This window comes from Penicilliopsis zonata (assembly GCF_001890105.1).
Source record: "Penicilliopsis zonata CBS 506.65 unplaced genomic scaffold ASPZOscaffold_14, whole genome shotgun sequence".
Lineage (NCBI taxonomy): Eukaryota > Fungi > Ascomycota > Eurotiomycetes > Eurotiales > Aspergillaceae > Penicilliopsis > Penicilliopsis zonata.
In genome coordinates, this window is record NW_019208923.1 from 653,859 (window position 1) to 677,959 (window position 24,101).

The 24,101-nt window shown below is 50.6% G+C and overlaps 12 protein-coding genes across 12 annotated transcripts; 5 read left to right on the forward strand and 7 right to left on the reverse strand.

The window, feature by feature from the left end:
- Positions 1–15: 15 nt before the first annotated feature.
- ASPZODRAFT_135283 (hypothetical protein) lies at positions 16–1,614 on the reverse strand. The gene is made up of 2 exons (XM_022723750.1): positions 1,226–1,614; positions 16–1,160 (listed from the first exon to the last, which is right to left on the reverse strand). The coding sequence occupies exons 1-2, from the start codon at positions 1,261–1,263 to the stop codon at positions 212–214; spliced, it is 987 nt and encodes a 328-aa protein (XP_022578968.1). The 5' UTR covers positions 1,264–1,614; the 3' UTR covers positions 16–211.
- Positions 1,615–1,824: 210 nt separating this feature from the next.
- Positions 1,825–2,503, reverse strand: ASPZODRAFT_135284 (hypothetical protein). Its single transcript, XM_022723751.1, has 3 exons — positions 2,184–2,503; positions 1,993–2,129; positions 1,825–1,940 (listed from the first exon to the last, which is right to left on the reverse strand). Exons 1-2 carry the CDS (start codon positions 2,337–2,339, stop codon positions 2,100–2,102), a joined length of 186 nt encoding a protein of 61 aa, XP_022578969.1. The 5' UTR covers positions 2,340–2,503; the 3' UTR covers positions 1,825–1,940; positions 1,993–2,099.
- A 1,065-nt stretch (positions 2,504–3,568) lies between these two features.
- On the reverse strand, positions 3,569–4,694 carry ASPZODRAFT_135286 (hypothetical protein). The gene is made up of 3 exons (XM_022723752.1): positions 4,635–4,694; positions 4,135–4,551; positions 3,569–4,081 (listed from the first exon to the last, which is right to left on the reverse strand). Exons 1-3 carry the CDS (start codon positions 4,662–4,664, stop codon positions 3,626–3,628), a joined length of 903 nt encoding a protein of 300 aa, XP_022578970.1. The 5' UTR covers positions 4,665–4,694; the 3' UTR covers positions 3,569–3,625.
- A 209-nt stretch (positions 4,695–4,903) lies between these two features.
- ASPZODRAFT_18653 (hypothetical protein) lies at positions 4,904–5,911 on the forward strand (the record flags this gene model as incomplete). Its single annotated transcript, XM_022727258.1, has 1 exon — positions 4,904–5,911. One exon carries the CDS (start codon positions 4,904–4,906, stop codon positions 5,909–5,911), a length of 1,008 nt encoding a protein of 335 aa, XP_022578971.1.
- Positions 5,912–6,355: 444 nt separating this feature from the next.
- On the forward strand, positions 6,356–7,225 carry ASPZODRAFT_135288 (hypothetical protein). The gene has a single exon (XM_022723753.1). The coding sequence runs from the start codon at positions 6,376–6,378 to the stop codon at positions 7,021–7,023; it is 648 nt and encodes a 215-aa protein (XP_022578972.1). The 5' UTR covers positions 6,356–6,375; the 3' UTR covers positions 7,024–7,225.
- ASPZODRAFT_18655 (hypothetical protein) lies at positions 7,141–8,943 on the forward strand (the record flags this gene model as incomplete). The annotated part of the gene is made up of 1 exon (XM_022727259.1): positions 7,141–8,943. One exon carries the CDS (start codon positions 7,141–7,143, stop codon positions 8,941–8,943), a length of 1,803 nt encoding a protein of 600 aa, XP_022578973.1.
- Positions 8,944–9,032: 89 nt separating this feature from the next.
- Positions 9,033–9,648, reverse strand: ASPZODRAFT_794889 (hypothetical protein). The gene is made up of 5 exons (XM_022730232.1): positions 9,547–9,648; positions 9,451–9,504; positions 9,378–9,393; positions 9,211–9,336; positions 9,033–9,157 (listed from the first exon to the last, which is right to left on the reverse strand). Exons 1-5 carry the CDS (start codon positions 9,547–9,549, stop codon positions 9,126–9,128), a joined length of 231 nt encoding a protein of 76 aa, XP_022578974.1. The 5' UTR covers positions 9,550–9,648; the 3' UTR covers positions 9,033–9,125.
- A 100-nt stretch (positions 9,649–9,748) lies between these two features.
- On the reverse strand, positions 9,749–11,379 carry ASPZODRAFT_72081 (hypothetical protein; the record flags this gene model as incomplete). The annotated part of the gene is made up of 3 exons (XM_022729807.1): positions 9,749–10,661; positions 10,711–11,160; positions 11,216–11,379. 3 exons carry the CDS (start codon positions 11,377–11,379, stop codon positions 9,749–9,751), a joined length of 1,527 nt encoding a protein of 508 aa, XP_022578975.1.
- Positions 11,380–13,968: 2,589 nt separating this feature from the next.
- ASPZODRAFT_795024 (hypothetical protein) lies at positions 13,969–15,503 on the forward strand. The gene is made up of 7 exons (XM_022730233.1): positions 13,969–14,155; positions 14,205–14,281; positions 14,343–14,349; positions 14,422–14,466; positions 14,518–14,675; positions 14,723–14,779; positions 14,840–15,503. Exons 1-7 carry the CDS (start codon positions 14,060–14,062, stop codon positions 15,426–15,428), a joined length of 1,029 nt encoding a protein of 342 aa, XP_022578976.1. The 5' UTR covers positions 13,969–14,059; the 3' UTR covers positions 15,429–15,503.
- Positions 15,504–15,679: 176 nt separating this feature from the next.
- On the forward strand, positions 15,680–16,717 carry ASPZODRAFT_145020 (hypothetical protein; the record flags this gene model as incomplete). The annotated part of the gene is made up of 2 exons (XM_022725065.1): positions 15,680–15,821; positions 15,873–16,717. 2 exons carry the CDS (start codon positions 15,680–15,682, stop codon positions 16,715–16,717), a joined length of 987 nt encoding a protein of 328 aa, XP_022578977.1.
- Positions 16,718–20,358: 3,641 nt separating this feature from the next.
- ASPZODRAFT_161036 (hypothetical protein) lies at positions 20,359–22,433 on the reverse strand (the record flags this gene model as incomplete). Its single annotated transcript, XM_022726499.1, has 7 exons — positions 20,359–20,826; positions 20,905–21,271; positions 21,322–21,458; positions 21,514–21,755; positions 21,811–22,017; positions 22,068–22,211; positions 22,414–22,433. The coding sequence occupies 7 exons, from the start codon at positions 22,431–22,433 to the stop codon at positions 20,369–20,371; spliced, it is 1,575 nt and encodes a 524-aa protein (XP_022578978.1). The 3' UTR covers positions 20,359–20,368.
- Positions 22,434–22,518: 85 nt separating this feature from the next.
- Positions 22,519–24,085, reverse strand: ASPZODRAFT_795296 (hypothetical protein). Its single transcript, XM_022730234.1, has 2 exons — positions 22,610–24,085; positions 22,519–22,553 (listed from the first exon to the last, which is right to left on the reverse strand). Exon 1 carries the CDS (start codon positions 24,048–24,050, stop codon positions 22,626–22,628), a length of 1,425 nt encoding a protein of 474 aa, XP_022578979.1. The 5' UTR covers positions 24,051–24,085; the 3' UTR covers positions 22,519–22,553; positions 22,610–22,625.
- Between the last annotated feature and the right edge of the window lie 16 nt (positions 24,086–24,101).

Sequence of the window (24,101 nt, forward strand, 5' to 3'; positions counted from 1 at the left end):
TAATCATAGTTTCCTGTATTCTAATGACTCACCTCGTTTAGCTGATGATCGCCAGCCGGAAATGGAATGCGGAGAAAAGATTAGGCTGCAGTTGCAGGATTGTCCTTTGACCTTGGAATAGGTGGCCTGAATACCATTTGACGATCCACTAGACTAATAACTAATATGTTAGAACGGCTTCGGTACTAAAGTACATGTTTATTTCTGTTTATCATTCGTATGGCTTCATCCCCGCCAACTGTAAAAGACGCTCAGACAGAATAGGATCCTCGATAGGCTTGGAGCGACTGCGAGGATCAGGCGTCCCGTCAGGCAGGAGAAGGAACTGCGGCCGCACAACGATATTCTCGTGTGCCCAGTGCGTGGTGTTCAGAGAGCGAGCGAAGGCTTCCTTCTTGGCCTCGAGGGCTTCCGGTGCGGCGAGGCGGGCAGGCGAGTACGACGCGTAGATCACCGTGCGAATGGTGTTGCTATCCGGCGAGGGTTCACCCCCCCAGTGGATGGTGCGAGAGTCCCAGAGGATTAGGTCTCCTGGTTCGGCGTGCACTTTGATGGGCTGAAGTCCTTTGGCATGGAACCAGGCCATCTCTTTCTCAGTGAAGGTGCGGTAATCCTTCTTCTCCCAGGTTGAGGGATCAGTCTGGGTGTCGAAGAAGGTCTCTGTCAGCGTGTTCGAGCGCGGGTACAGCATCAGTGATCCGTCTTCCGCGCCAGCGTGGCTGAGATTGATGATCCCCTGGATGCAGTGGACGCCTCGACGGAAGGGTGACTGGTCGACATGTGGCCAGGGTTTCTGGATCGGCTTGTCGACGCGGTTGGGGAAGGTGATGTTGAGTGCATCGAAGGAGACGAGCAGCTGGTCGGTGCCCCAGATGCGACTGAAGGCTTCCACCACTCCCGGCTCCATTCTAGCCTCCCACATGAACTTCTCGTGACTGACGCCGTAGTTGGTGAAGGTATTGATGCTGCTCTGGATCGGCAGATTCTCTGCTGTCCATGTGGATGGATCATTCAAGTCGAGCCCCGTGTCGAACGATTTCAGCCAGTCAAACGCCTTTTGCTGGTAATACTGGGCCTTTTCCGAGCTGATAGCCTGCTTCACCACAACGTATCCCTGCGACATGAGGTCATCCCGCCAGTCACCATGCTGTCCGCGGAGACTGGTTGCGTAGTAGTTAGCCCAAATGAGAAAGATAGATAGGAAGAGAGGGTGTGTATTTCCTACGTGAGAGGCCCTTGAATAATCGCCGTAGTGGTAGCCATGGTAATAAATAGCTGGTGTTGTTTCCTTGCTCTTTCACTTGTAGCTGTTCCTTTCTTATGTCCACGACAGCTTCCCCGCACGATCGTCCCTAAGAGGCCTGGGGCTGGGTCGGCAGAACTTCGGAATAGCCAGAGGTGCGTTGTCAGGTTCCGTGTTGTGTCAAGTTAGAAAAAGAAGATGATTCGAGATGCTTCTGTCGAGAGAGGCCAATAATACCGTGATGGAATGCCGTGTTATCCGACGGACAACATCAGATGAGTCTGGCTAAGTGAAGATAGAGTGAATAGAGAGGACAGCCTGATGCGGGAGACGTGGAAACGAAAAGCAGGGCCTCTTTTCCTTCGAATATGAAGGGAAGAAGAAAGAGATTTTTGCTACAGAAAGAAAGAAATCTTTTGCTGCAGACCTGCAGGAAAGTGAGAGATGCCTCGAGGGGTCACATGATTCCCGGCCTTTCCTCTCTAGGAAGTTGCACAACTTCAAGTCTTCCAAACACACTGACTCTTTTACAAAAGAGAAGACTTACTGACTGAGAGAGGCATTATCTTAAAAGGCGAATAACTTGCCAATGACTGATCATGAATATAGATTATATACAGGCTTGCCGGACTCCCACAAACTTCTCCAACCATTTCGCAAAACGAATACTCTGCTCGTCCACGAAACGACAAAAGAGGTGAGAGATACCAATAAGGAGAACGATGAAGACGAGCCAGCTGATGAAGAAGCCAAAAGCAAATCTCCATGGCGTGTCTCTTCCAGTGATGTTCCAGACGAAAACGAATAGGCGGTAGCCCAGCAGGTGGAATAAAGGTCCGTGGATAATGTACACGCTTTAACTGACACGACCGAGATACTGAACAGGGTATGTCTCCAAGAGATAGCGGTGACCAATGTGTAGCTCGCTGAGATGAACTAGCAGACTGACAAGGGTTACGGAAACGATTGCAGGGTAGAATCGAAAGGTTTGCGGGTCGAAAGACGGGATTAAGCGGGTCAGGAGACGATAACCAGGTGTATACTGAACGCACAGTGGCGGTGCAGACATCAAAAAGAGGGCGATGAGTAGGAACATAATCTGGAAGACTCCGAAATGATATCTCCGCCAGCGGAGATATTTTCTCGGCCTCCTTGGATGCGTGGTGTCAGCGAGAAGAGAGCCAGCTAGAAAGAGACCGACTTCCCACCGACCACAGAGATAGGCATATATGATAAGCATGACAAGACAAGATTTCCGAACCACGAGCCGGAGACGGCTTAGAGACAGCAGGCATAAATACAGGACCATCGAGGCGCGGAACTCAAGCGGAATCGTCCACAGATGTTCATCGTAAAGGGGCAGGTAAGTCTCCTTCCAACACCAGGGATAAAGCATCCGCCACCACGACCTGATGAATTCACGCAGCTGCAGTATGAAAAAACCAATTCGCTCTGGAAGGGGCTCCGGAAAACCAGAAAAGACGGCGGTATTCCTGGCCAGCGCCCGACGCGTCTCCCACCACCCAGCCTGCACAGTAAGGGTTGTGAACAGCGCGGCTGGGACAAGAGGGAGAAACAGACGCAGACCCCGCCGCAAAGCTGACGAACTCAGTGTATGAAAGAGGCCCGGCCAGTCGCGACAATAGGCTTTCTTGAGGGCCTCGGCGGAGAGGGCAAACCCTGAGAGAACAAAGAAAACGCAGACTGCGGGTTCCCCGGAATAGAGCAGGCGGATGAGGGGCAACTGGAGTAACGAGCGACTAGTTGCGACACGCTCGTATTTATATGAGCACTGTGTTGAATCCTCAGCTGCAAGACCATAGCCGTAATACACGAACCGGTGAAAGGCTGTAAAGACGTGGTCGTTGACTACAGCCAGGGCGAAGATGCCGCGCAGGCCGTCGAGGAAGGCTGTCCTCTGGTGTGTTGCTTGACTGGGACTGGATGAGCCAGTCTCGATGTCTTCATAGTCGAGCAGACGGGTTGACTCCATGATTGTGGCTTTTGACAAAGGGAGGTAGGTTCAATATAACCAACGCTGCTATTCACACCTCGATTGGGAAATAATAGTCAAACTCTTTAACCTCTGAATCTTATTTTTCTATTACCCCCTCTACTCTCTTGTCAATACTCCTGGTGCTAAAAGGTGAGCAGTATAGTAATAGAATGTCGGCCTACAACTCTGGGTATATACCATGAAGGTGTAAGTGTCAGACTGTAATTGCAAAATATCTGATGGTTTTAATTCTCAGAAAGAATGATAGCCAATTCTATGCAATGCAACCCTATTCAAATGCTGGGAAAACTCTATAGGTAGATAAATGAGTTACTGTTCTAATATACATCTTTTCATTTCATAACAACATTCATTTCGACTGATTTCTATAGAGTTAGAGCAGCAGTAGCGATGCCGTCTGCTGTTTCCTCCTTGATGCCCAAGAGTTCAGCATCTGAATCTTCTCTCGTCCGCGCAACCAAGCATCTCGCCTCTCCCTCGTCGAACAGCTGCGCAACCACAAGATCCAAGACCCATCCTCCATCCCCAGCCTGCAGTTTGCGGCGCCCGCTTTCCTTGAGGGACCGTGTCGTCAACCGCTCGACACTCCATTTTGTTCCTGTCTCCTTTTCAAACGCCGCGAGTAGCTCGTTCTGGCACGTCTGGATGGATTGCACCTTGACGAGGCGGTTCTTCGTTTCTTCTAGATGGGATAAGACGCCCACCACCGCCTGGCCGATACCTTGCAGCGTTGTTCCTGTGAACATTTCGTTCCCTGCGTCGTAGATCACAGCTGACTGGTCTTTGAGGTTGAAGCCCATTTTCGGGAAGCGTTTAAGTGCCTATGTCGTCAGCATAAATATCATAATATAGATCGTTATATGTTTCGCCATACCCAATCGATTGGATTCCCCGTTGCAATTCCGCAGTATGTAAAGTTGGGATTTCTAGCAGCCACCTTCTCGGCGTGATCCCATGGAACGCGGCGTTGAGCCCGTACAGGCTCAAACTCAGGTAATCCACGCACATTGGGTCCCCAGCCGAAATCATCAATGATGAAACGCCGTACCCCTGCCGCCTCTGCCGCGTCGATCATCGTGTTCTGGTGATGGATCCCTGCTGGACCGACGACGCAGACCACCGCGTCTTGCCCGGTCAGGGCTTCTGTTAAAGCCGGGAGCGTATATTCTGTTCGGATGACGGGGATGCCCTCTGGGAATTGGCTTGTGGATTCTATCCGGCTGATGATCGTCACGCAGAAATTGACGTTGATCAGAGCGGCGGTGATAGGCGTGCCAAAGTTGCCGGAGGCCTGTAGAAGAATTAGAGAACAGCGCACTATGAAGTGTTCACGCTTGTGGTTGATAGCACGCTGTTCGACTGGGGTGTACTTACACCGAAGATGGCAACGTTGCGGATAGTCATGATGAAGGTATTGATAATGAACAGGATGAGATGAATTGAAAAGAAAGAAATCTAGGGGAAGGAGGATATTATATGCTCGACCGGTGACTTCTCGGAGGCTTTGAGTGGCGGAGCCTTGGAGCCTTGAGGCCTGAGGCACAAAAAGCTACTTGGTCACATGATATATTTTCACGTGATCGTCCAAATCACTAACGGCGAGGTCGAAATCCCCTTTTCCTTCCACACATCCAAACTTCCTCATGGCCCAACAGCGCTCTGCGTGCGACCGGTGCCGCGCACACAAAGTACGATGTCTACCTGGCTCAGCTGCCTGTCAGCGCTGTGAACGGCTCGACGCAGAGTGCGTTACTGGCCGTGCGAGGCCATTGGGTCGGCCAAGACGAAAAGCCTCCGAGAAGACAGAGGAGGCTGCGAAAGCCTCCGAGATGGTGGTCAATCAATTCCATCAGCTCAATCAGGGCGAAGTGGAGCAGAATGGGGGTCAAGACAATGGTCGAATAATGAATGGAATGTTTGATCTTGATTGGATGATGCCAGATCTTAGCTTTGATCCTATCCTGCTGCCTGTGCTGGAAGGGGAGGAATTCGCCGTTCATACACATGGCTCGCTCGACGTGTTTGGATCTGCTGCTTCTACACTTGCGCAACTGAACGAGAGCCTTGCTCGCCAGCTCACACGGTCCAAATCGTATCCATGGGGGTCCCCTGTCTCCCCCGAACCTGGTGGTGTCAACGGGTTGGTGGAGATTATGCGGACGACTGTCGAGCTGATTGACCTGATTCCTCGTTTATACGATAGCTCCGAGTTGGACAACACACCCAGTACGGCCACTGTCCTGCTCCTCCTCTCGACGTACCTACAGGTGATGGAGGTCTATGAAGCCATCTTCCACGGCGTATACCTGACCTTCTGCCGCACCCCGACCGACCAGATCGGGCAGTGCTCCGGGCAGGCAGATTCGCAGTTTCATGTGGCGGGTATTGGAGCCGTGCAAGGCCCGCTGCGAGTGAAGATCCTCATACAGGTGATCGAGCACCATCTTAGCCGGTTAGAGGTGCTTCTTGGCGTTCCTCATGTTTTCAGATTGTCAGCGCAGGTAGGGTCGGATGAACTATCCTCGTCTGGTGTTCTCGCGAATGCCTCCTTGATTCATGCTGTGATGACGGAATCTACTGGACGACCTGGCGAGTCGATCATCCTCTCCTTGAAAGATGGTATCGCCAAAGTCAAAGAGAGGATTTCTTGATGTAATTCTGTCTATATACCGACAGCATGTATTTCTTTGTCAATCTGGACTCGCAATTCCACCTCGCGTCCTTGATGGAGCGGGTCAGAGATTCCAATCAAGTGCTTTTGGTACTGGATGGATTGGACGAAGTGTCTAGGGAACAACTTCAGAGTGGAATCTCGCTGATTGAGCAATTTGAAGAGCTCTTTAGCAGAGACAATGTCATTGTCACCTCCCGGCCGCACGCTGCCATTCCATCGCGTTTAAGAAAATTTGACTGCGAGATGGACACGATCGGCTCTCTCCCAGAGCAAGTTCAGACTTATATCGCCAAGATTCTGCTTGTCGATGAGGCCAAGGCCGTGCAGACCTTCATTCGACAGAATCGAATGATCGAGGGTCTTCTTCAAATCCCTATTCAACTTGATGCTTTCTGTTTCACTTGGGCAGGCAGCCATTTTGCCGAGGATGTCCCCCTGACAATGACCATGCTGTACCAGGCGATCGAACTCAGACTCTGGCAAAAGGACATGGTGCAGCTTGCCCGGTCTGCTCAAAATGGACTGCTCAGTGAAGATTCGGCCCGGAACTATCTCACTCGGCGCCAGGTGCAGACGGTGATGAATCGCGAAATAGAGCTGTTGGAAGTCATCGCGTTCAACGGTTTATACTACAACATGATCGAATTTGATTCTACACATCGATGCCGGGTGTATAACGAGTTCCCGGAGCTGAATGACAATTTCTTGGATCGATTGTCCTTTATACGAACATCAGACGTCCTTTCTAGCCAGCCCTTTCGCAAATACCACTTCATTCATCTTACCTTCCAGGAGTACTTTGCCGCCCAATACTTTGTTCGTTGCTGGGTTCAGAATACCTCCCTGGCACGTCTCGGACTGACATCCTCTGAGAGGGTGACATGGGTCAATGCACGGGAGATTCTCGAAAGCCATAAATACAGCAAACGGTACAGTGTAATGTGGCGATTTGTTGCAGGCTTGTTTGAGGGAGCTGAGGGCGAATCGTTCTTACAGGCACTCGATGGCGAACCCCGAGATCTGTTGGGCTATACTCACTTACGTCTGAAGATGTGCTTCTTTCATGAGCTTCCCCGCCGTCAATCCTAAACCATAGAGAGAAGACGAGATGAATTTGAAGAGGAGCTAGAAAGAAGCTTGAATGTGAGTGTGGAAAACAGACTTGATTCACGAGCACCCAGGAGTTTCCGTGAAATGGCAACGAAAATGGAATTTCCTGAACCTCTCCTTGAAAGAGCATTTTTCCAAGGCTCCCACGATGCATATGTTGACTTGAGGGACCGAGCCCAAATATCACCGTGTCTGGCGCTCCGGATTGAATCTCTATTGACGGCCGCCAACACCTCTTCATTGCTTCAAGAAGCAGCAGCTGGAATCCTGGGAAGGCATTCCCGGATGATGTCTGACAGTGCGATTTCCTTTCTCGTTTGTCAAAAAGGGAAGATTATTTATCGGGAATGGTACCAGAGCCTTGCAGACGACCCCAACCCCCCCGAAAATGTTTTACGGGCTGTGGCATCCACTCTCACTCTCAAATATGATATACACGTTGAATGGCCAGGCTGGAGGATCCCTGCAGATCTCTTCAAGCGTCTGATTGTCCACGAGCTCCCCGCTGGGCGTCTTCTTGCAGCCAAAGCAATTGCCACTCAATGCCCTTTACAACAGGATATCATTGCCGACGTGGTTGCATTGCTGAAGAGCCCAGACTGGATAGTCCAGACTATTGCCAACAGAAGTTTGGATCAAGTACCAGACCTGCCACCCGATGTCCTTCGAGCCTTATCCTTAGAGGCAGCTTTGCGAATTCTCGCCTTTCAAAGCACGCTCCCCAACAACATACGGGACTCCCTGGTATCCCTTGTTCTAGACGGCGGTGTCGTATTTGACTCCTCAAATCTTTCGACCTTTGTCAAACATTTGCAAACAGACCAAAACATAATTAGCATTATTGTCACATTTGTTAGCCATATCAGGGACTCCCACGAGATGGAGAATGCGGGAAAAACTTTATGCCAATACACCACTTTCGCACAAGACATACGGCAGAAGGTGGCCTCAAGAATCACCCAAGGAGACAACCAACTGATGCCCTACGAAGCATTTGCGCTCAGCTACGACATTGTGGATCTCACAGAGGAGACCCTCCGTCTGCTCGTCACGCATATGGAAGATTGGGATCCGCGAATGACTCGAGCGATTGATCGCTGCTTGGAGCGGCAGTTCACGCTGTCCAGCAGCCTCCTTCCTCGACTGGTTACGTATCTGAAGCACGGCGAACCCACCGTCAGGAAAAGTGCCCTGAAAGCCTTGAAGCACTGGAGAGTGCTTGCCGAGGACGTCCTCGACATTTTGTCAATGATCCCCGCGGAAACGAACGGCGAGGTGCAGGTGCACGCTACAATCATTCTGGCATCTCAATGCAGCCTGCCAGGTCGCATCGCCCGGACTCTTTTCTCCCATCTTAAAGTAGTATCAATGGAGAAAGGTCCAACCTTGTGGCGTCTTCTAGGACGGGAAGAAAACCTACCCGCCACAGCCTTGGACTTGATGGTATCGCTCTATCATCATGATATGCTCTCTGCACAACATGGGTTTTGGGAGTTTGCTCGACTGATTGCAAGCCAAGAGTGCTTGTCCGACAACGTTGTTCGATCAATTGCTGGATTATTCGGGGTTGGCGATCCCATCGCATGGCCAACAATTTTAAACTTGCTGCGCCAACGGACAAGCTTCGGCGCTATTCTGTCAGATCTGGATGCAGAAATTTGGGCAAAAGTCTTCAAAGGCTTCTTTTTCTGTTCTTACGGAGAATATCCCCATTGTTATTCATGGCAAGGCTGGCTATTCTTTTACGAAGGAGACCACTGCTTCTGGAAAGTCCGTCTCGAGACCCCCAAGCATCACGAGAAGCTGCAGCGCGCCATCCAAGCTGTGCAAGCGGAATGGGAGGATATCCACGGCACTACGATAGGGCCCTCTCTGACAGCAATTGAGACATCCCGATGACTCTAATTTCTCTTGATTTCCTTCGGTCTGGTGGTCCGGTGGACGTCATGACTAGCGGATGAAAGGAGGTGAGATACACTATGCTCTACGGGCATTAAAGGAAATCCATTGCGATCAAATAGCTGATTATTTCCAGATGAATATGGTGCAATAGAAGAGCTAGCTATATACTCAGCTAGCCACTAGGTCCTCTCTCCCAAAGCCTTGATAAACTCTACATCCTCAGTCAGCAGGATGTCGAGGACGGAGAGAAAGAAAGATGCATACCGCTGAACTCTACGGTGCCGTTCTTGTTGACATCCATGATATCAATGTACTCCTTGGCCTGCTCGTCGGTCATCTCGATGCCTTCCTTCTTGGCGTGGGCGATGACCTCGGCGGGGGTCAGGAAGCCTGCCATTAGCATTGCATGAGAAGGGGGAAGAGAGACATACGGTCACCATCTGTGTTCTATTCAATATACTTAGTGTCTACCGTTAATCAAATACCACTTGAAAGGTGTCTTACCATCTCAGCGAAGACCGCCTTCCACTGGTTGATTTCCTCGCGGGTGTATCGGGGCTGTGAATCAGCGTAAGCCTAGAGAGGAGGAAAGAGGATTACCATGATGACAGTATATATCAGCTATGAAGACGAACTATTCTGATGAAAAGAAGAAGAGAAGAGGAAAGAGAATAAATACTATTATTGCTACCCCTCCATGCCACGTGTAGTGCATATCTTTGACAGATCACATCGGCAGATATATCTACAGTCTTGCATCTTTAGGAAATAGACGACGATATTCTACCCTTATTATTCACTTCTACCCCACCGTCAGATTGAACATGCCAGTCCCCTCTGAGACGCGACAGCTCCAACTGCCGTGATATTCCTTGCGATGCACAATCTTGACATTGAACAGGCCCTGGACGGGCCTCATACTGGATGCGATGGCCATGGAGTTAATCTTGGGCGTCTTCCATCCATTGATAGGGAACATATCGAAGCGCAAGACCATCATGGCGACCAGACCGAGGATCTCCGAAGTAGCAAAGTGTCTGCCTGGGCAGATGACAGGAGAGACACCAAAGGTGACAAAGGCGCCAATGCGACGGGTATTGCTATTGTTCGTGTCTGACTTGATGAAGCGTCGTGGATTGAACTCCCCCGCCGAGGAACCCCAGACCTGCTCGTTCCAACCCATCCGTTCGCCTGGGATGTTGACCAAGCTGCCCCTTTTGAGGAGATAGCGGTCTTGCAGGAGGGTATCTTCTGTGACGAAGCGGGTGGGAGCGCTGGCAGACTCGTAGCGGAGGATCTCCTGGTACGTCGAGAGCAGGAGGGGACAGGCATCGCGAATGGCGGAGATGTCGATGATGCGATGATTCTCATGTGAGACGATCATTGCGTTTGTAGCGAGTTCCTGTCGGATTTCAGACAGCAATTCCGGACGCGCGTAGAGATTATACAACACCCAGAAGCAAGCTGGGACGGTGTTGGACAACAGCCCGATACCCATTGTGACTTCATTGCGGGCGATTTCTTCGCCGGATAATCCTGCGGAATGCTGAGTCTCCCATCTGGCCATGGTGAGTTCGGAGCCCTGTTCATGTCCGTTGGCTGCGTAGTAGGCGATGAACGCCTTGACAGCTTTCTCGCGGCCTGTCCATGATTTGCGGGCGATGAGGGATGGCAAGAAGTTGGCCAGAAGGGGAGACATGTTGGATTCAAAGTTCCTATTATTGTAAGAGTTTGTATACGTTCGTTTTTTTATATAGAACTTACCAGAATGCGTCTTCAATTTCTGCATCTTTGTACGGGTTTAAAGGTCCGTAGGAGGCCTCTGTACTGGCGACGGTGATGGCATGCCGGCACCACCCGTACAGATCGATTACCTGGTTATCCTGTTCGACGAGCTCGTCCACCAAGGGAGACAGCAGACTGGCCATCTTTTCGTTCATTCGATCGAGAGGTCTCCCTGTTAATGTCGGGAGGAGGGCGTGCACAACGGTCTGGTTGAGACCGCCGCCACCGGAGGATTTCTCGCGCAGCAACTGTAGGGTTTGAGGGTTAGAAATGCCTGCCATGCGTTCGGCGGTGGATTGCAGGAATGGATCAAAGGTGACGGTCTTGTTGTTGCGTTGTACGGCCTGTAGAATGGAGGGGGAGGCGATGAGATGGAATTTTGTGCCGAGAATATTGAGCGAGAAGATGGGAAGATTTGCATGTTTGTGTCTAGAAGGTTAGGATGCAAGCTATAGTATATAGTATACAGATAGTATGGACATACGCGAGGAGATTGAAATAAGACACGCCGTACCAGAGCATGCCTATTAAATGGCCGATAAGAGGGAAACTGCCCACAACAGGCGGTTCTCGGGGGTCATGTTTGCGGCGGAAGAAGAACGCCGACAGAGCAGCTGCCAGGACTAGAAAGAGGCGTATATCAAGCATTAGAATGGATGGATGGAGAGAGAGCAAATAAGGTGAGTTCGATTAGAATGAGGTTATAAGATGACAGCGTCAGCACTAGTCAGTGAGTGTCAGCAATGGCCTGTTTGGGAATAGAGGCTTTTGCTTATAAATACCAATTGAATAATTAGTAGTTATATTATTATACTGGATACATTTAGCCAAGTGATAAGATTCTATAACATGGAATATGAAGGTATACTTATACTTACGTGGTAACTAAGAATATCACTAAATACTTAGTGTATACTAACTAAAAGCAATACACTCGGTCTGGTAGATGGGAATTGTCACTTCATACAACGTACCTTCCCAGAGATCCGTGACAGAGGCCACCACCTCGAAAACAAAGTCACAGGCATACCAGTAACCATCTGTACAGGAGGAAGAAGAAGAAACATCGGCAATACTGACACCGGAGCTGGTACTGAGATCAAAGTCGCCGTTGACGGAGAACTCGTTGACGATTTCCGCCGTGGCTTTGATGCCGGCCGAGAGATCGAGAAGATCAAAAAGCTCGATCCCGACGGCCAGATCGACGTCCACAAACGGGTTCAGCTCTGCGTCGACGGTGGCCGAGAGGTTGGCGGCGGCAGAGTACACGGGCGTCCAACCGGAGGTGTACGAGGCGCTGCTGTCGAGGAAGTCGAGATGGATCTTGCCCTCTGTCAGGGAGACGGACAGGTCGGCCGTGACGTCTGCTTCGCCCGTGATGGCGAACTCGACGCCGAGCCCGACGGAGAGGGAGGGTCCGATGGTGATGATGTCGGCGATGTCGATCAGGGCGATGGAGAGATCCGCCAGCGTGTAGGAGAGCAGGTCGGTGGAGTAGGAGGCCGTCGCGGAGGCCTGGACGTCGACGTCGCCGGTGAAGGAGAGGTCGAATTCGACGTACGCGGCGACAATCGAGGCGGACGAGGCGTTGTAGTCGACGCCGCCGCTGAGGGAGACAGTAGTGGTGATCTCGGACTGGTCGACGTCAATGCTTAGATCGTCGGTGTCGATCAGTTCACCACTCCATTCGTAGCTGTACGTGGAGGTGTCGCGTTTAGAAGAAGAAGAAGAAGAAGAGGAAGAAGAAGAGGAAGAAGAGAAAGCAACGGAAAGATGGTCGACTTGGTCGTGAAAGGAGGTTTGAGTGATGGTCGCGGTGAGGGTGAAACTGTCGGTATCAAAGACCAGTGCACTCGTCTGGTAGACTCTGTTGCAGTTGTCAACGTTGTTGGTGAGAAGCAGGCCGGACGAGGACCAGGAAGAGGAGGCGGTTTCATAGGCAGCTTCGTCGGCAAAGCGAACAGTGACCGTCTCGTTGGTGCAGGCGACGCTCGACAGGGAGACACTGGCGAGATTGACGGTCGGCAGCTTCATGTGTGCCTCGACTTGAACGAGGGAGTTGTTGGCCTCGTACGACAGGGAGACATGGCGGGCATTTTCCACGGCTGCCACGAGGGGGAGGAGGAGAAAGAAGAGCATGGTAGAGGATAAGGAGAAGATATGTGTCATAGAAGTAGAGTGGTATAAGACAGATGGAGGTATTTATATCATATCTCCCTGGACTATTAACATGTGAAGACATACTAATTTGTTAGTTTATTCTATTAATTTATATCTGATGATCGTGCTCTCATCTGCTACTTTAACTGGAGGAGGTGGGGTATAATAATAGTATTAAGTCTATCTGAATATACACAGTCTTATAATATTACAATGATCTAATATATCATTAGAGATATTATAATACATTATATATCTACTATTTAATAACCATAATTGATCTTGCGGAAATGGATTCCGCCGAATCTGCTGCCTCAGGCACTGTTACATCTCGGAGCACATCTGGCTATCTAGTAAAAGTACTAACTATAGGTAATACTGTCAAGTATAGACTCCATTATTTAAGCTATTAGTCAGAGTAAATAAAGTACTCAACTACTCTTCACCGGGATTTATTCTTGCACCTGGAATTGAATGCCGACGCATGCACATGCAGTGGTCCGTCGCTTCACCCCACTCGTCTTTTGCAAACTGACAGGTCTTATCGGTTTGTCGACTGGTCAGATTTAATATAATAGAGTCTACGGAGTACAATTATACGGAGTACGGAGTAATAATAAGTACAAATGAGTATGAGTAGAAGTACAAGCAGGTAGAAGTACAAGTATGTGGTTGACTGCCTGAGGTACCACCACGTGACTGCGCTAGCCAAGCCCCTCTTCTCCTCTCCTCCTCCTCCTCCTCTCCTTCTCATCCCCTTTTCTCCTCCATCCCACGCAATCGACCATCATCCTCTGCCTCTATCCTCTGCCTCGTCCGCTCCCCTTTCCTCCGCCATTCGCTTTGCTGCACCGCCGCATGACTCGCGCCATCGCGATCCTCTTGCAGCCCGGGGAACCCAAGGCTCGCATTCCCGACCAAAGAACTCCCGGCAGGTGGAGTCGGTCTGGCCTGGATCGAGCAACGTGCAGGCTTGGACAATGCATTCGTTGTCCGTATTGACCGGGATTTAACGAGATCAGTGCGATAGACCGATAAACACCGAGCAAATAAATACTCCCCCTTCGATTTTTTTTCCCTCCCTCCTCCCTCTTTCTCCCCCTCCACCCCTCCTTGGTTTTTTTTCTTCTCTCTCCCGGACACAAAACCTCGCTCTTTTCACTGTGCAATGGCGACCCCTGTGCCTGAAGTTGCTGAAGTCGCTGAAGTTGCTGAGGCTCCCGAGGGAGTCCCCGAAGTCGCGGAGCTTTCTGAATTCCCTGGGGTATGTTATGACCTTGGTCTCGAATCTATCGGCAATTTCTAATCGTTAGGATGACTCGGACAATGTCTCGCTCAGCTCGTACGGAACGGATTATACCTCGTTGAAATCGGGGGTGTTGAACTACGAGTATGACATTCCAAGAATCCGAAACAGATCCTCATTCATATGCTAATTGATCTCTTGTCAGATATGATGTATGCTCTTGCTTGCAACCTAACCGCGGTCTTGTGTCTTCTTGACTTGATCAATGGCCGCTGACTGGGTAGAACGGCCGTCGCTATCAAAGCTATCGCCGGGGCGCATATTTGTTTGTACGATCGCCATTTCTTATTATCCTGGCTTATCAACTAATGAATCATCAGCCCAACGATGAGGACGAACAAGACCGCATGGACTTCCTGCATCACATCTATGGCATGATCTTTGGCGGCCGACTGCATCTGGCGCCGCTGAAGAATTTCTCCGGCCGTGTCCTTGATCTGGGGACCGGAACAGGCATCTGGGCCATGGATTTTGCAGAGTAAGCAATAAAAATATTTGCAACGATGACTTGGGCTGACTTTCTAGTGAATATCCTGCCTCGCATGTCATTGGTAATGATCTCAGTCCGATCCAGCCGGGATGGTATGTGGTGTCGTGTGCTTGAGTGAATCCCTGGCAAATTTAACTAACACCACGATATAGGGTCCCCCCCAACTGCATCTTCGAGGTAGATGACTTTGCCGCCAACTGGGAATTCAACCAGCCGTTCGAGTTTGTGCATGGGCGCGAGCTGTGCGGGTCGGTCAAAGACATGGACCTTCTGGCGCAACAGGCGTTCGACAATCTCAAGTCCGGCGGATACTTTGAGCTGAAAAGCGTCAGTCTGGACATGTTCTCCGACGACAACAGCTACGAGGAACGGGCCCCCTTCTCGCAGCAGATGTGCGACCTGGTGCACGAGGCCAGCGTCCGCTTCGGCCAGCCGCTGCAGGACCTGAGCGTGTGGGAGTCCAGTCTCCGGGCCGCCGGCTTCGTGGACATTGTGGCCGACAAGATCAAGATCCCCATGAGCCCCTGGTCTGCCGACCCCAAGCAGAAGGAAATCGGCCGCTACTTCCAGGCCATGCACGTCCAGGCCATGGACTCGTATCTGCCCAAGCTCTTCTGCGACGTGCTCGGCTGGTCCAACCTCGAAGTCACCATCCTCATTGCCCGTTCGAAACACGAGCTGTTTGATCTCTCCATTCACTCGTACTGCAATCTCTATACTTTCTATGGCCGGAAGCCATGAAACAAAATATGATACTCTTCTTGCAAATATGTTTGGCCTTCCCCCCTGTCAAGTAGACAAGGATTACGGATACGTCATATTGCATAACATGAGGGGGTGATTGCGTGATCTTTCTCTCTCTCTATATACATATTTCTCTTCATTCCTAATCATCTCTCTCTCTCTCTCTCTCTCTCTTTCTTTCTCTCTCTCTGTGTGTGTCTGTCTCTCTCGCTCCCTTTCCTATTTCGGTCCATCCTTTTTCTCTCAAAATGCAGACGAGCGGCGCTTTGGACTTCCCGTTTGAAGAAACAACCCCGGTCATCGGGCGCGAGTATCCCACGCTCAACATCGTCGACGACATCCTGAATGCCCCCAACGCCGACGATTTGCTTCGCGACCTGGCCATCACTAGTAATTATGCCAGTCATCCTTTCGTACAGCAAAGGTGATGCTGATTGACAGTCTCCACCCGAGGTGTGGTCTTCTTCCGGGCACAGGATAACCTCAGCGATGAGCAGCAGAAGCAGCTGGTGCAGCGCCTGGGCGAAGTGACGGGCAAGCCGTCGACTTCCACGCTGCACATCCACCCGATCCTCAACAACACCAGCGAGTTTGGCGTGGCCGACTCGGAGATCAGCACCATCTCCTCGCTGGCGCGCAAGAAGATGTTCGCCGACGACCACGCCCGCCAGACCCGTCGTCAGACCCGCCGCTACGACTCCAGCCTGTGGCATTCGGACATCCAGTTCGAGCCCGTGCCCGCCGACTACACCTCGCTGCGGCTCACGCAGCTGCCCTCCTCGGGCGGTGATACCCTGTGGGCCTCGGGCTACGAGATCTACGACACCTTCTCGCCGCCCTACCAGCGCTTCTTCGAGGGTCTGACCGCCACCTTCACGGGCGACGGCTTCATCCGCGCCGCCGCGCGCAACCCGGACGAAGTCAAGCTGTACACCGATCCGCGCGGCAGTCCCGAGAACATCGGCGCCAGCCTGACGGCCGTGCATCCCGTCGTGCGCACAAACCCCGTCACGGGGCGCAAGAGCATCTTTGCGATCGGTCCGTTCCCCAAGCTCATCAACGAGCTGAGTGCCGATGAATCGACGGACCTGCTCCGCCGCTTCCACGACGTCATCCTGCACAACCACGATCTGCAGGTCCGCTTCAAGTGGCGCAACAAGAACGACATGGCTATCTGGGATAACCGGAGTGTCTTCCACAGTGCGACCTTTGACTATGAAGGGCTGGGCGAGCGGTTCGGACACCGCGCCGTGGGGATTGGCGAGCGCCCGTACCTAGCAGTTTAATATCAATCTTCTTATAAGCATACTTGCTCTTCAACTGCACCGAGTGTTGTATATAGCAGTCAAGAAGATCCTTTTGACTTTACAGATTGAAGCATGATGTCTAGAACTGGACGATAAAGGCCTTTTTACCCTAAACGTATACTTCCGACGAACCCGAGATGGTGCCGTTTGATTGTAAAGAAGGTGTGTTTGCGCCTGATTTCCAAACCATCTGATATTAGGAGATTGATCAATTCTATGGATAACTGCAGCAAAGGATTGCAAATAGTTGATGATTTATAAGAACAGTTGCTAGTTGCCAATATACTATAGAAAGTATCTTATTCTTCTTAATACTCATCTCTACGTCTAGTCTTATAGTAGATGCAGAAGTTAATTTTCACTGGCTAACTAATATAAACCACCTAGATAGCTGTTATCCATTATCTGTAGTTATTTTGCCTCTGCATGAAAGCATTCACTTCTATGCGCTGCTTTTTATGAATATCAGGCTCTCTCATACTATCATCATCTTCATCGTCAGGTAGGCCGGGATTTCCATTTTCCTCTGCCGTCATGACATCATTTATCGGAGTGTCATTGTTTTCTGGGATGATATCATTTCCCTCTTCGCCATTTTCACCTTCATTTACCATATTATTGTTTTCTTGATTTTCTTCCTCTCCATTCATTTTTTCGTGTTCCTTTTCTTCTTCCTCGCCCTCTTTTTTTAGGTCGTTCGAGAGAGTGCCCTCGTCCACGGCTGGGCTGTTATTCACGCCTGGGCTGTCATCCTCTTTTTTGCTGCCATCCCTCGACTTCTGAGACCCGAACTCGGTGGATTCAGAATCATCAATCTGCTCTTCCTGGGTCGCGGTATTGACCTGCCAGAGGAATTGTCGCTGGTCTTCTGGCAGGGTCAGTGTGTGCTTCAACGCGTCCTTTCCTCGCGTCTTCATCTCGTCCAGCAGAAAGTTGTCCATGACACTTTCGGCGCGGTGGAAGAAAGGTCGCATAAATGGATAAAAGACGACGTTGCAGCTGGGGTCTTGGTTATCGCCAAAGACGTACGACTTGCAGTGCATTTTGATCTTGTAGTCAATCGTATAGGCCAGGCAGGGATGCTTTTTTGCAAACTCTCGCATCTTAAACAGCGTCGTGCTCATGGCGTGTGCCTGGTTGATCTTGGTGTCTTTATAGTATTTCTCTTGCACCTCCGCGGTGTAATTTTTGCTGTTGGGCATCTCCAAGTCAAGCGAGAGCTGGACATATCGGTTATTCTGAAAGACATCGTACCAGACTGTCTTGTCAGGGTCGTTGCAGGAGACGAACAGCGTCGCATTGATGCCCCGGAGAGACTCTATTTCGTTCTGGCTGAGTTTTTTTTCCTTCAATACCTCCTTGAGCATTGTCGCCTCTGATCGGATGAGGTTCTGCCATGCGGTTTCATACCGACACATCAAAGAGTTAGTTTCAGACGTTCCAAAAACCAGATTCTCGGGGATCTGGCTGCTGGCCCCAAGATCACTGCTGGCGTCCCACAGCAAGCCGCCATATGAATAGCCACAGAGATGCGTCCACTAGAGTTAGGTTTAGGGTTTAGGGTTTAGGGTTGTGATAGGGTTTGAGTTTAGGGTTAATCTCACCTCTGCCATGTACTGTGAAGTCGCCAGCTGGTTTTTATTCCATTCCTTTCCATTGCCCTTAGAGGGGGGCTTTGTCCACTTCCACCCAAGGCTTTCGGCGAGCTATAGAAATCAATACAATCAGATGAATGAAATGACGAAAGGACGGAACAAATTTACCTGGTTGATTGGTGTATTCCCCATGACTTGAGGCTGCTTTTCAACGCCTATTCGCGTACCAGTGGCCAGGTCAATCTTGTTCCAGTTCAAGTCAATGGGAAGAAAGCGATGGAAGGAATGCTTCTCTTGATATATGCTGTCCTTTCGCGCATCCAGCTTGTTGATCAGCTTCACCATAATATCACTCCATGTGCTGACCATGTTGGCGCCCGCTTTGTACTCTTCTATCAGATTATCTATTTCCTTGTCCTCTTTCTCTTTCTTGCCCACTATCCTTCCTCCCATGTCTACCAGGCCTCCTTCAACAGAGGGAAATGGCCGGATCGGACTGTTTTGAGGGTTAGGGCCTAAACCCTTCATGTATTCATTCCAGTCGTCACCGTGTATATAGGTCGAGTACAGGCCAAATGGACTGGTAGAAATCTGTTGGTTGTACCTTAGTATAGATATATCTTAGCATAGGTTGCATATATACCTTCATCCAAACGGGGCCTGGGGCTTGAGTTTCCACCGTGACCACAGCCTGACACTTGTTTTTGAGGTTATTAATCTTGGCCAGACCAGCGTCAAACACCTTCCCTGCATTATCCGGGTCATTCTGGAGCTTGAAGCGGTCGATCGCCCACGGCTCGATCACAAACCTCAAGCCATTAGGCAGTTTCTGGTCCACCCAGCGGACCGTCTTCTTGTCACCGTGGGACCGGAGCATCCAGATCTCGTTCAGCATGTCGTACCAGAGATCTCGGTCTGCCTTGGCGCATTTCACTCGGTAGAGAGCTCCATTCAATGACCGTAGGGGCACGTAGAAGGGATCGTTTCCCTCTGTTCTGTCCGCGTACCATTCGGCTTTCCAGTCGGAGAGGAAACCCTCGTCGTCGAAATTCGCAAGGTCCCTATTGGGCTTGGATCCGTCTCTGCATGATTTCAGCTCATTTCTTCTGACTAGATGATCTGTTCTTACCGGAGTGCCTGCCACTGCACCAGGTCTGCTCCCATGATAGCCAAAAAGGACACGGCCACATAGAAGGTTTTGTTTTGGCCATCGAATTTCGGATACTTGTCGGCCGTGGAGGAAAACCGATCGCTTCCAATCAGATTATCTTCTACGAAGATGAGCGGCAGCAGCAAGTACAGCGACGATCCCAGGGGGGCATATGGATGTTTCTCTAGCGTCGACTTCTCCAGTAGTGATGGAGAGAGAGAGTACAGGCCTGGCAGGCTGTCCTTGACTTCCTGGAAAATGGAAGTGGCTCTGCGTGTTGATGGCATTTGAAAGAGAATATATCAATGGAGAATATAATGGAGAATATAATGGAGAATATAATGGAGAATATATGAATACACTGAGAAGTCTAGCAGGGAGCAGTCTTAACTACTCTGTACTGTCGGCTATAAACACTTCTTGTATGATGTGGCTATTCTTCCTCGGCTATTATAGCCTGTAGTGATCACAGTGAACTAGTGGATGCTACTTGAATATCTGCAGGTCTATCACATGCAGCAGGCCCTAGCAGATATTATATAATAAATATATAATAAAGGCTAGTAAAGAATAAGATGCTCTGGTCTTTCCTTCATCTTCATGACTAGTTAAGCTATGGAGTGCCTGAGCTCAGCAGGAAAATATGTAATAACATCTAAAGGTGAATATAAGCAATAGAGTGTGGCGTGCTGATACTCCCAGTCCAACTAGACAAGAAAGTATTAGGATAAAGATGTGATAGACCATATTATTGGCTAGATATAATTAGTGGTGACAGTCCAGTCACACCATCAGCTGAATATCGCCTATTTTGCCCATTTCATGCGGGTGTATATTAATTACACTCTGTCAATGAACTCTCTGCTATAGCAGCTAGGACTACCACTACTCCATGAATATATGAAAATCCTCATCTGGCAGCTCGGGCTGGATATCCTCACCATCTAAACAACCAAGATACCACGAGAGGTCGCTGCCGTCAAACTCGCGCGCCGCAAAGCCATTACCCAGGTAAGCAAACCGATTCGCCGACAGATAGGTGAGATGGTAATCCTCCCAGCGCGGGGATTTGAGCGTGTCGAAGAAATGGATGCGCGAACCGGGCCACATCATGATCTCCCCGCCGTGCTTGAACCACGAGTGGCACGGCGCCGACCAGGCCGTGCGCGGGAGAAAGGCGCGGCGGTGCTGGGCAAAGTCGGCGACAGCTTCTTCCTTGACCTCAAAGGAGAGCACTGTCTCTTCTGCCATCTTGCGCAGCATCTGAAGAAAGTGCCGTGAGAGCGTCTCTGTGATGGGTAGGAAGCTGCCGTGACCGTATGGGCCGTACGGGCCATTGAAAACTGTCATACCTGTTATCTCTATATATATATATATGTATATGTATATATATATATATGTATATGTATAGGAATACGTACTGAGATAGTTGGGAAAATGAGGGACAGTAATGGATAAATAAGTACTCGGGGTCTCTGCCCACTCTGTACTGAGACTACGCGAGTGACGGCCGATGATGGGAAAGCTCGGTTTCCAGCTGAGATCGAAGCCTGTGGCACAAATCAACACATCGACGAGATGCTCGACGCCGTCAGCTGTGCGGATGCCCTTGGGGGTGATTTCGGTGATCTCGTCGGGCACCACCGTCACATTCTCCTCGCAGAGGGCTTCCAGGTATCCGGCGCCAGGGGTTGGACGACGACAGCCCAGGGGGAAGTTGGATGGGATGAGCAGGGAAGCAAGTTCGGGCTTCTTTGCCAGTCGGGCGCGCATGTCTTTTTCTGCGGCCTGTAAATGAGTATACAGATCGTCACTGGAAGGGGACAAGAGGGAGATACTGCACAGGCCGCGGCTTGTTCCTTTGAGCCGTTGAGGATGAATCTGAATCGCGAGTTGAGCTCGGATTCAATCTTCTTGCGATACGCCAGGTACTTCTTTGGGTCATTGCGCATCACATCTTGCTGCATTTCACTGTCTGATAGAATCAGAACATGGAGTAGAATGACGCGTGGAAGATGAAAGAGCCTTACAGGTAAAGCTTCCTGCAAATCGCTGGGCGACTCCCGCAGTCACCCAGGATTGACTGCGAATAAAACACGTCAAGGAGGCAACGACTGGCTGTATATTGGGCACGATCTGCACGGCAGACGAGCCAGACCCAATTACAGCCACCCTTTTATCTTGCAGTTGAATGGTTTCCTCCCATCTGGCGCTGTGAAGGACTGGGCCGTGGAAGGTCTCACGGCCGGGAATGGCAGGCCACTTCCACTTGCTACAGATCAACGCTTAACAGGGAATTCAATCAGATAAAAAGAACAAGAACATACTTGAGAGCACCGCTTGCGTTGATGAGAACATGCGCCTGGTCGGCACTGATTGTGCCGTCGGTCTTTTCAATCTTGACGTGCCATTGAGCGCTGGGTTCGTCCCATGTAGCGCCAACCACCTTGGAATTGAGGCACATATATTTCATCAGACCGTGGTCGGCAACAACTGTTTGAAGATACTGCAAGATCTCAGGGGCAGTAGAGTAGCTGTGAATCAGGTTAGAATTGAGTGGGTAAGGATGGGTAAGGAGACGGACAAATTGCTCCACGCAGACGGCGCCCATGAGAACTGGTAATTGACGGATGGAATATCGCATCCACATCCGGGATACTTATTCTCATACCACGTACCTCCGATGGAGGGGTTCTTATCGTAGCAGACCAGGTCCAGGTCCAGCGAGCTGGCGTCGACCTCGTGTGCAAAGTTGATTGCGCTGATTCCGCAGCCGATCACAATCACCTTGATTCTGCGAGTCGTCCGGCTGGGCTGCTCTATTATTTGGTATGGTGTGACAGAGCAGGTAGAGTGAAATAGGATACAAGTGAATAGATATAAGTGTATAAGATAGTGTGAAATATCTGGCTGTTCTTTCTACATCCTACTTAATAGCTAAGGCTGGCATTGGGCAGCCAGCATAAGCTGATAGATGAACCTATAACTTATTAATATATTATATTCATACTTGTGATATGATAATCCTTTTCTGGTAGAAGTTGTAGTACTCTGTATTATACACCCATATCTAGATATTGATTAACTTTGATTACTGAATTACTAAATTAATGAATTCAATCATACAATATTTAATTGATTCTCAACTAATCAGCAATACACCATCCTCCAAGGTAAAACTTCTGACTCGCGCCTCGTCTGGAATAGGGAGACAGCCCTGCCGCATCTCGAAGTCGATGATTTCGCGCGAGATTTGCAGCAGAACAACAGAATCGTTGAACCCCTCGCAATGCGGCCACTCGGCCATCAGATCGAGCGCTTCTTGTCTCAGACCCGGGTGTCTGCATTTCAACGTGATCCAGGACAGGGGCAAAAGGACGCCCAGGTCGGCAGTCAGGATGGGCATGGACGATGCAGAGAACTCGGCGCGAAAGGAGTCGATGATCCGGCGCGCCAGGCGGAGACATTCCCTCCACTCGGGGTTGTAATGGTCAAACACCATCTCGGAGGTGCTGAGGATGGTCTCGACGTTGATGTATAGGATGAGGTGGTGCAGACGGATGATGTCGAGACAGCGAGAGTCTTTCTCACTAGTGATGAACTTGGTGTTGTTGCTGTTGTTCATCGAGTTGTCCAACGCCGCCATATGGCGCATAATCTCAGACTGGATCTTGCGCTGTTCCACGGCCAGAGTCAAAAAGTCCGTCTCTTCACGCAACGTCCACACCCGGAAGACGTTGTTCAGCAAGGGATCCAGCATCTCCTTGGCCTCGTTGACCGAGTGAAACATGCAAGGCGAGGAATCTACCTCCACCAGCTGGCCGTCCGTCGGATACAGCTTGAGCGCCCCGGAGGCGTCGAAATGCGCCGACTGGACTTCCAGATGGGCAAACAGCTTCCACACACTGGCTTCAAACATGGAGAGAGGCTGGTTCTGCGCCGAGAGAAGCATCTGCCGCGCAGCCTGGCCGTGCCGATGAGAGAGGATGTGCATTCCTTGCTTGAGATGCAGGAGCGCCTCGCTCAGATTCCCCTGGATAGAGGCAAAGAACATGAACAGCAGACACGACACCAGCGCCACGGATCGCAGCTGCGGGTCGTTTGTCGAGGCCAGCCGGGCACGCAGCGTCGCCAGAGCCCGGCCATACTGCTTGAACGCAAAGGCGTGGTATATCCCACTCTTCGCTTGTTGGCTGGCTTGATGGAGAGCGCTCAAGGCAGTGACGGCGTGGCAGACAGCCGGCTCGGCAGGACACATCTGCAGCACGACCGGCCACAGATGCGAGTCGAAGCAGCCGGCGAGCATCGGGATCGTCTGCGTCTGGAAGAAGGTGAAGCACCAGCGCTCGTCGGAGGATTTTCCGGGCAGAGACGCCGCAAGACCAGGGTGATGTAGCAGGGAAGTGGTGGCATTTCGGGGCTTGCGTATGGGCAGCTGGACGGAAGCGTATCCGTCACAGATACGGCCTGTAGAGGCGCATTTCTCGCAGCTTCCAGGTCTCTCGTCGCATTTAATCCGCCGGATCCGGCACGTCTGGCATCCTGTGCGAGTGCGCGAGTGTTTCATTGGAGTATGTGAGGAGCATTTCTGGCAGAAGTCGGATTTAACTATAATCAT

Bases quoted from the DNA above. Each gene is read 5' to 3' on its own strand.
- ASPZODRAFT_135283 (XM_022723750.1), bottom strand. From the start codon at position 1,263: ATGGCTACCACTACGGCGATTATTCAAGGGCCTCTCAC. The intron at 1,161-1,225 runs GTAGGAAATACA...CTACGCAACCAG, and splicing joins ATTATTCAAGGGCCTCTCAC to TCTCCGCGGACAGCATGGTG.
- ASPZODRAFT_135284 (XM_022723751.1), bottom strand. From the start codon at position 2,339: ATGTTCCTACTCATCGCCCTCTTTTTGATGTCTGCACCGCCACTGTGC. The intron at 2,130-2,183 runs CTAGTTCATCTC...TTGGAGACATAC, and splicing joins CCGTAACCCTTGTCAGTCTG to CCTGTTCAGTATCTCGGTCG.
- ASPZODRAFT_135286 (XM_022723752.1), bottom strand. From the start codon at position 4,664: ATGACTATCCGCAACGTTGCCATCTTCGGT. The intron at 4,552-4,634 runs GTAAGTACACCC...ATTCTTCTACAG, and splicing joins GCAACGTTGCCATCTTCGGT to GCCTCCGGCAACTTTGGCAC. The intron at 4,082-4,134 runs GTATGGCGAAAC...CTGACGACATAG, and splicing joins CGGGGAATCCAATCGATTGG to GCACTTAAACGCTTCCCGAA.
- ASPZODRAFT_135288 (XM_022723753.1), top strand. From the start codon at position 6,376: ATGACCATGCTGTACCAGGCGATCGAACTCAGACTCTGGCAAAAGGAC.
- ASPZODRAFT_794889 (XM_022730232.1), bottom strand. The intron at 9,158-9,210 runs GTATGCATCTTT...CTGAGGATGTAG, and splicing joins CGGCACCGTAGAGTTCAGCG to AGTTTATCAAGGCTTTGGGA.
- ASPZODRAFT_795024 (XM_022730233.1), top strand. From the start codon at position 14,060: ATGGCGACCCCTGTGCCTGAAGTTGCTGAAGTCGCTGAAGTTGCTGAG. The intron at 14,467-14,517 runs GTACGATCGCCA...ATGAATCATCAG, and splicing joins GCCGGGGCGCATATTTGTTT to CCCAACGATGAGGACGAACA. The intron at 14,780-14,839 runs GTATGTGGTGTC...ACCACGATATAG, and splicing joins AGTCCGATCCAGCCGGGATG to GGTCCCCCCCAACTGCATCT.
- ASPZODRAFT_795296 (XM_022730234.1), bottom strand. From the start codon at position 24,050: ATGAAACACTCGCGCACTCGCACAGGATGCCAGACGTGCCGGATCCGG.